The 9,352-nt window shown below is 52.9% G+C and overlaps 1 protein-coding gene across 1 annotated transcript; it reads left to right on the forward strand.

Annotated features, from left to right (window-relative positions):
* Positions 1-6,669: 6,669 nt before the first annotated feature.
* Positions 6,670-9,352, forward strand: CCL17 (C-C motif chemokine ligand 17; the record flags this gene model as incomplete). The annotated part of the gene is made up of 3 exons (XM_082676367.1): positions 6,670-6,739; positions 8,479-8,596; positions 9,232-9,352. The coding sequence occupies 3 exons, from the start codon at positions 6,670-6,672 to the stop codon at positions 9,350-9,352; spliced, it is 309 nt and encodes a 102-aa protein (XP_082532493.1).

The following is a 9,352-nucleotide window of genomic DNA, read 5'->3' on the forward strand; positions in this document are numbered from 1 at the left end:
AAGCTCCGTAACACAGGGAGATCAGCTCGGTGCTTTGTGACCACCTAGAGGGGTGGGATAGGGAGGGTGGGAGGGAGACGCAAGAGGGAGGGGATATGGGGATATATGTATACGTATAGCTGATTCACTTTATTATACAGCAGAAACTAACACAACAATGTAAAGCAATTATACTCCAATAAAGATGTTAAAAAAAAAAAGAGAGATCCTGTTTTCAGGGAGTTCACAGCAATAAACCAGCCATCACAATGCAATGGAAAGAAAGCATAGTGGGAAAGTCAGTGACTTATGAGGACACAAAGGGAAATTGGAGCTGAAGGAAGGAAGTGAGAGTTTAAGCTGTGATCTGAAGGAGGGTAGGGTGTGGGGTGTGGGGAGCAGAGAGAGTGTTCTAGATGGAAAGCAGGGGACAGGCTGTGCAAAGGCTTGAGTAGTGTCAGTGAGAGCCTGGCATTTTCAAGGAACTGAAAAAACATCGATGTGGCTGGAAAAAAGTGACATGGTAGGTGGCAGGGCTGAGCACAAAAGTTGAGGCTGAGAGGGCTTCCCCGGTGGCACAGTGGTTGAGAGCCCACCTGCCGATGCAGGGGACGCGGGTTCGTGCCGTGGTCCGGGAAGATCCCACATGCCGCGGAGCGGCTGGGCCCGTGAGCCATGGCCACTGAGCCTGCGCATCCGGAGCCTGTGTTCCGCAACGGGAGAGGCCACGGCGGTGAGAGGCCAGCGTACCGCGAAAAAAAAAAAAAGTTGAGGCTGAGAAGTCGGTGGGAATCTGGACCTCATCCTGAGGGTAATGAAGGGTTTTGCAAGGGGAGAGCCTTGCTGAGGTTTGTGTTTAGGGAAGATCACTGGGCTTTAGAGAAGATGGACTGGAGGGCAAGGCTGGGAGTGGGGAGATGAGTGTGGGACCGTGGCCCAGCAGAGAGATGCAGCGGTGGCCATGTGGATGGTGAGAAGGAGGTGGATTCAAGACATGTCTAGGTGGCCGACTCAGTAGGAGGGGAGTGGGGGAAGACCCCAGGGCAGGGATGACCCTTGCGTTTCTGACCTGAGGAACCAAGCAGACCCACAACCTGTCAGGAACAACCTGTCAGGACATCAGTGCATCAGTGAGTACATCAGGCCCTCAGGGCAGGGGAGTGGGACATATCTTGGGATTGGAGGATGGAGATAACTTTGGGGACCTGCACACCTCAGCCCCCATGGGCAGGGCAGGGCAGGACGAATCTGGCTTCAGCTGCCAGAGGATGAAGCTGAGTAGACAAAACACTCCATCTCCTGCAGGAGACCCTGGGCCTCAGCTGACATGGGTGTGACCCACGGTGACAACTTTGCTGCCCCAGTGACAACTGTGCAATTTGAAGATGATAAAGAGCTTCCACACCCCAGCAACCCGGTCCCTGCTCGGTGACTTGGGGCTAAGTTTTGGGGGGTGTGACAGCAGCATCCCCGGTTCCCACCCAGCCCGTGGTAGAGCCAGGGGTGGGCCAGGAACCCTCCCTCCCTCCCTCCTTCACCTGAAAGGAACCCGGAATCAGGCTGGTCCGGCTCCTTCAAGCTAAATCTGGGGTGGGGCATGTTGACCCCTCTAGCTGGTTTTACCCTCGAGGGACTCCTCGTGGCAGCAGTGTCAGGGCTGGGGCAGGAGGGGTGGCAGGGTGTCTGGGCGGCTTGGGGCAGAGGTGTTGAGACCTCTGGAAGCTTCGCCACTTCCTCCCGCTCCGATGCAATTCCCCTTTGATGCTGTTCTCTTAACAGGCCTGTATATGGCCTGCTTCTCTGCCTGTGCCGGCCCCCTCCCTCCATCTGGAGCGCCCCCTCCCCTGCGGCCCCTCTCGGCTTCCCTCCCTCTCCCTCTTTCAGGGCGCATTCCTGATCCCCCTGACAGACCTTCGAGTCCACATAGCACCATAAAGGCCTTTTGAGACCCTTATCACAGGCCCACCCTCCAGGACACTCATCCGGAAGGTCCCTTGGAGTTTGTTTCGCAGCTGGGAGAACCAAAGAGGAATAAGTGGGTTAATCCCTGGTGAGGAAATCACCTCAAAAATGTCCCTGGTCTCCTCTGTCTCTTGCAAGTTAGGCTGAGAGATGCACTCATCCCTCCCGGCCCCGGTTCCTACGCCGTGTCACCAACCTGCCTTTCCGTCCTGTACTCACTCAGTCAAGGCTCGTTGCGAGCCGCTGTATGGCAGGCACTGTGCTTGGCGCTGGGGACACACACGATGGTAAAGAAGGCAGACATGCTCCTGTCGCCACGGAGTTTACTGTCCCGATGTCACATCCAGGCCATCTTCCCCACTAGGGTTCCCTGCTGTTTCCCCCATTTATCTCTGCACCTTTGCTCCGTGCTCCCCTCATGTGAAATGCCCACCCCTCCTCTTGGTATGAGTCCTCCCACCTGCCCGGCCCAGCTCACTGGCTGCAGCCTCCTTGTGGCCTCCAAGGTGGCCAACCTCTCCCCGCACCCAGGCCCTGCAGCCCTTTACCTCACCTGCACATTCCCCTGTGAGGCCAGGCCTTGTTTCTCCATGCTCACTTCCTGCGAACTCCCCCAAGGGCAAGGGTGACATCTGGCCTCTGCCCGCCCCATAGCCCCTGGCACAGTGCTGGGCACATGGCAGGGGCTCCCTGACACATTTGCTGCTCTGTTCCCCGTCCCCAGCTAGGCAGGCTGCGCCAGCCCAGAGCTAGTCCAGAACCCTCTGCTCCTGTTCTTGTAACCTGTTCCCTAGAAGAGACAGGGGAACTTGGGTTCTTCCAGAGAAAAGTTCTGAGTCTGTGGCAAAACAAGGGAAACTCAAAACCCACTCAGGGAGTTTCCCCAGCAGTGGGTGCTGGGGCGGCCTCACTGTTAGTAAGGCTGCTAATCATTGTCGTAACAGTTTACTGTTGTCCAACAGAAAAGAGCCCCTGTGGGAGGCGGAGTGTCCACAAGACAGGGGGTAGAAGCCACTAGGCAGAGGGCATGGGGAGCAGAGAGGATGCAGAGACTTCCATCCAGGAGGGGCTGCAGCAGCAGACATGCCCCCTCTGCGTCTTCCAGGACACAGGCCCTCCCTGAGCACCTCTGGGCTTTTGTGTTTCCTTTCTGTCTCCAGGCCAGAGCTTCCCCTCCCAGCCAGGGTGGCTGAGGGCACCAGCACCCCTTCCCCAGCTGGGCCTGTTCTCTTCTGACTCAGCAGGAAGGGGGCTGCTGGGCACTCCTCTGTGGGAGGTACAGGTTGCCCCCTCATCTGTAGGAAGCTGGCGCCAAAGATGTGCACAGACAGGAAGATGCCACTCCCCTCCCCTCTGCTCCACTGCATGTGCAAATGGAAACCTGCCCCGGGGATAGAAGGAACGGCCAGCAGGACAGGCTGGGGGCAGAAAACCCTCCTGGGCTGTGGCTTGAGGAGTGGGTGGGGTTAGGGGTCTCTGGCAGGCGATGTGACCTTAAGAGAAGCAGACAAATTGTCCTCCACTAAGGGAGGACCCCATCTTTCTCAGACCTACAGTCTTGGTGGGGCCTCCTGAGTCCCCCTATAGGAAATGAAACTGAGGTCCAGAGAGGGTCTGCGAGCTTCCTGAGGTCACACAGCAAGGACACGACAGAGCATTCCACCCACAGGGTGGTTCTACCATAGACAGGAGGACTCCCCCAACCAAGAACTGAAGCAGCCCAACCTGTGGGAGGTGGCCCTCGGGGAGGAGGAAGAGCACATGGCCTCCTCCTATGATCTACTCCAGTGTCATGGTTTCCTTTCACAGGTGAGCCGTGAGGGCTGATGAGGTTATAGTCTGAGCACTGTTCCAGGTTTTAACAAACAGTGCCTGATTTTAACCTACCCTACAAAGCTGAAGTAATCAAAACAGTATGGTACTGCACAAAAACACATAGATCAATAGAACAGAATAGAGAGCCCAGAAATAAGCCCACACTTACATGGGCAATTAATCTGCAACAAAGGAGGTAAGAATACACAATGGGGAAAAGACAGCCTCTTCAATAAATGGTGTTGGGAAAGCTGAACGACTACATGCAAAAAAAGTCAGACTGGACTACTTTCTCACATCCTATACAAAAATAAGCTCAAAATGGATTAAAGACTTAAATGTAAGACTTAAAACCATAAAACTCCTAGAAGAGAACATAGGCTCAGTTCATGCTCTCATGAACTGAGAAATAACCAGTATTGGCATATAACCTGTACTTTTTATCTGTGTGCGTAGATTACATTTTTAATGTACAGTTTTATAAAATATACCATATATACTGTTTAAAAAAAATAAAAAAGAGAACATAGGTAGTACACTCTTTGATGTTGGTCTCAGTAATATTGTTTTTGGATAGGTCTCCTCAGGCAAGGGTAACAAAATCAAAAATAAACAAATGGAACTACACCAAACTGAAAAGCTTTGGCACAGCAAAGGAAACTATCAACAAAACAAAAAGGCAGTCTACTGAATGGGAGATTATATTTGCAAATGACATATCTGATAAGGGGTTAACACCCAAAATATACAAAGAACTCATACAACTCAACATCAAAAACACGAACAAACAAACAAAAACCAACCTGATTAAAAAATGGGTAGAGGAACTGAATGGACATTTTCCAAAGGAGACACACAAATGGCCAACCGGCACATGAAACGATGCTCAGCGTCACTCATCATCAGGGAAATGCAAATCAAAACCACATGAGCTATCACCTCACAGCTCAGAACGGTTATAATCAACAAGACAACAAGTAACAAGTATCGGTGAGGGTGTGAAGGAAAGGGAAGCCTTGTGCACTGTTGGTGGGAATGTAAGTGGGTGCAGCTACTGTGGAAAACATTATGGAGGTTCTTCAAATAATTAAAAATAAAACTACCATGGAATCCAACAATTCTACTCCTGGGTATTTATCTAAAGAAAACAAAAACACTAATTTGAAAAGATATATGCACCCCTATGCTTATTGCAGCATTATTCATAACAGCCAAGATATGGAAGCAACCTAAGTGCCCATCAATAGATGAATGGATAAAGAAGATGTGGTATATATATACATATAAAAAAGAATGAAATAAAAAAGAATGAAATCTTGCCATTTGTGACAACATGAATGGACCTAGAAGCTATTATACCAAGTGAAATAAGTCAGATGGCGAAAGACAAATACCATATGATTTCACTCACATGTGGAATCCAAAAAACAAATGAACAAACAGAGCAAAACAGAAACAGACTCATAGACACAGAGAACAAACAGGTGATGGCTAGAGGGGAGAGGGGCAGGGGGATGAGTGAGACAGGTGAGGGAGATGAAGAGGTACGAACTTCCAGGTTGCAAAATAAATGCGTCACTGGAATGAAATGTACAGCCTGGGGAATATAGTCAATAATGTTGTAATAATGTTGTAATAATGTTGTAATAATATTGTAATAAATACCTTTGGTGATTTCGTAATGTATAGAAATATTGAAACGCTATGTTGTACTATTAGAACTAACATAGTGTTATAGGTCAATTATACTTCAATTAGAAACAAAAACAAAACAAAACAAAAACAACAGCACCTGCTGTTGTTTTCATCACTGGAAATGAAATGGTAATAATGGCTCAGTGATTAACACAGAGCTGACTGTGAGAGGGTCAGATGCACCAGACACCCTGTTGCAGGGGTGGGTGGGTGTCATTCTGAGCTGCCTCTGGTAGCTCAGGGACAGGGTGGAGTCAGGCCTAGACCCCATGTGTCAGAATCGAAGTCCAGGGTGGCCCTGGTGAGATGCAGCCCGTGGAGGTGGGCATGGGACTCTCCTTCTAGCTAAGGGACTCCCATAATCTGGTTCGGGGGGAGCCCTGAGCAGACTGTTGGCCATTTTCTCTGATGGCCAGGAGACTGACCTGATGCAGGGATGCTGTGGCCCATGGGGTTCGTGGAAATTCTGCTCAGGGCCTGGCTGGGACTGGACCCTGACCACATGCCCAATGCACACTTGGCTCTTCTAGGAGCCAGAAGGGAACTTGGCTTCCCAATCTCTACAGATTGGGACTACATGGTGATTCAAACCTGCTGGGCTCTGGCCTTCTGGGGTCCAGGGCCCAGCTTAGGGAAGGACCCACAACCAAGTCTGTCTGGGCCTCAGACCTTTCTCAGAATGAGCCGGAGCTCCCCCTGCAGAGAGACACCGTGTGCCCGTGCAGCCTGCCGACCGCCTGAGGAGGCCTTCCTGGCACCCTGAAGCTCCTCCGGGCCCAGGTTAAGCAGCCTTTCTTGGCCCCTGCCTGGCTGTCCCCCAACCCAGGGCGCCGTGCATGAAGGAGGCTTGCCAGCCTCAGAGCAGGGGTGCACGCAGCTTAGGATGGAGGCTTTTTGGTTCTGCTAATTGAGGAACCAAGAAATGTCCCCTGTGAAAGGAGAAGTGTGTCATGGCCCCCGGACACATAACCCACCTCTGTCCCCAGCTGAGTGTCTATTCTCTGGAAAGCCGCAAATATTCCAAGACTGGACTTCTGCCGAATCACCTCAAATGCGTCGAACTCCATGGGTCTAGGGAAGGATGTGGGGGGAGGTGACAGGAGGCGGGGCAAGATCCCCAAAGAGGTTAAATAGGTCACCTCCGCACTTGTGCTCATCCTGGTCTCCCCTGAGCAAAGAGACCCACACACAGAGACCTTCTCCTGGGCTCCCGGTACCATGACCTCCCTGAAGATGCTGCTCCTGGCCGCGCTCCTCCTGGGGGCTTCCCTGCAGGACACCCATGCAGGTGAGAGCAGATCAGAGGCAGCAGGAGGAAGGGACACTGGGCAAGGAGGAGTGGGGGACCTGAGACTACAGCAGCTGGCCACACACATTATTCCTACACCCCACTTATTCCTACAAAGATGCGAGAGGCCGGCAGCAATAGGATTTTTTTTTTTTTTTTTTTTGCGGTACGCGGGCCTCTCACTGCTGTGGCCTCTCCTGTCGCGGAGCACAGGCTCCGGACGCGCAGGCTCAGCAGCCATGGCTCAGGGGCGCAGCCGCTCCGCGGCATGTGGGATCTTCCCGGACCGCTGCACGAACCCGCGTCCCCTGCATCGGCAGCCGAACTCTCAACCACCGCGCCACCAGGGAAGCTCCAGCAATAGGATTTTGAGGGAGGCATTCAAAGGAAAATGATGGAGATGAGGATGCGGATGCCCCAGGACTTGGGGCTCAGCTTCTGAGGAACAAAGTACTTGCATATCTCACACTGCAAATGTTGTGAGGCAGTGACTGTGGTTGTGTTTTGACAGTGGAAAAGGAAGAATTCTCACAAGTATTTGTTAGAGTCTATTTTAGTAATGGGTCTTATATACAATGAGATGATCAGCATAAAGGCAGGAGAATTGGTTCCCAGAGCAGGTGAAAAAAGAGATTTTTATACTCAGTTGGGAAAGGAAGACTGAGATAAGATTGCTACTTCAGAAATAAAGCTGGTTAGCGCCCTGTGTGGTGACATGGTGACACAGCTGCTGTCTTCGGGCTTATCTTAATGGGGTGATCTTCATAGTTGGCTGCACGTTCACTCTCACTTCATAAAACGCTGGGCCTGGTCAGCTCCGTGTTAGTCAAACCAAGTTCCACCCCCGAAGTGGTCAGAGGACAGTCAGAGCCTTCCTAGAAAACACTCTGTCGCGGCCTTAATTGTGGTCACAGATTACCAGCTTGCCAGTTAGCAAGTGTTGGATATTTTTTCTTGTGCAAAGATGAGGACACTGAGTCCCAGTAAAGTGTGTTCACACCCTGGACCTCCACTTTCTCATCTGTAGAATGGGGTAGTGACAGCACCTGTCTCCAGGTGTGCTTGAGGGCTGAAGGGGCAGCGGTAGCAAAGGCTCAGCCCAGAGCCTGGCCCAGAGTCAACATTTGGTGATTCGGGGCTGGTCTGAGTGTGAGCACACACGGATGCACACACATGCAGACACACACATACATGCACAGGCTCCCCAAACACATGCAGATACACACATGCACACACACAGAGATCTCACACACACAAATATGCACACATACAGACACACACTCATAGGCACACACACAGACATGCATACACAAACCCTCCCAAACATACACAGACACGTGAACAGACAGACACACAAACTCAAAGGGCCCCCCAAAGCACACACAGGACCTCATGCACACAATCGTGCATGCACTGACACACACAGACACATGTGCAGACCCCTCACATACGCCCTACACAGAAATACAATTACAGACCCTTCCCAACCACACAGACACACACATGCAGAAATACACACACACACACGGATCCACCCCGATACCACAGACACACACAGGCACACCAACACACATGCAGATATGCACACACAGACTCGGCTCCAGACACACACACACACACACACACACACGTGCAGACCCTCACAGAGCCTCCGCCACAACCACAGCCATAGCCATGCACACGCCCTCCCCACGCAGACAGCCGCAGACACACCTGCTGCTGCTTTGTTTCCCCCGCAGCTCGAGCAACCGATGTGGGCTGGGAGTGCTGCCGGGAGTACTTCAAAGGAGCCATTCCTTTCAGGAAGCTGGTGAGGTGGTACCGGACCCCAGAGGACTGTCCCAGGGATGCCATCGTGTGAGTCTGCCTGTCCCCACCCTGCCCCTGTCCTGGGAGCTGAGTGTGGGAGAAGGCAGAGCCTGGAGCTCCCAGAAGGGCCACTGGGGAGCGGAGAGGAGAGAGCAGGGCCTTCGTCCCTTGACCCCCTGGTCCCGCTCCTCAGGGCAGCCCCCGTACCCGACACTGCGAGCCCCCAAAGGGCCCCAGGCTGTGAGGTCTAAGCTCTTCATTGATTTATGGGGAAACTGAGGCCCTGAGAGAGATGGGACAGCCCCATATCACACGGGCAGTCAGCGGCCCATGTGGTCACTTCGCAGGCCCTGGGCTTGAGCCCTGAGCACTGGGCCCCTCCCGGGCACCCCTCGTTCCCAGGCCTAGGTGGGTACAGGCGGTCTGAGGACGGGGGCGGGCAAAGTCGTGCGGCCCCGGCTCCCTGGGAGGGCCAGGCCTGGCAGGAACCCTGGGAGGGTCAGGAATCACCGAGGACAGAGCCGGGTGTCTCAGAGCTGCCGCTGATGCCCTGGGTGACTTCAGACAAGTTTCTGCCCCTCTTGCGGGCTCAGGGTCCTCGTCAGTGCAGGGCGAGGCTGGTCCCGGGGCTCTGGAAGGCCTTCCTGCCCTGAGCGCCCGCGCGGTTTTCTCCCTCTGTGTAGGCTGGTGACTCTCCGCGGCAGATCCATCTGTTCAGACCCCAAGGACAGGTGGGTGAAGAAGGCAGTCAAGTACTTGCAAAACACCACGAAGTCATGTGACCTGGCCGCCCAGCCGGCCTGA

Source organism: Grampus griseus (assembly GCF_964374135.1).
Source record: "Grampus griseus genome assembly, chromosome: 19".
NCBI lineage: Eukaryota > Metazoa > Chordata > Mammalia > Artiodactyla > Delphinidae > Grampus > Grampus griseus.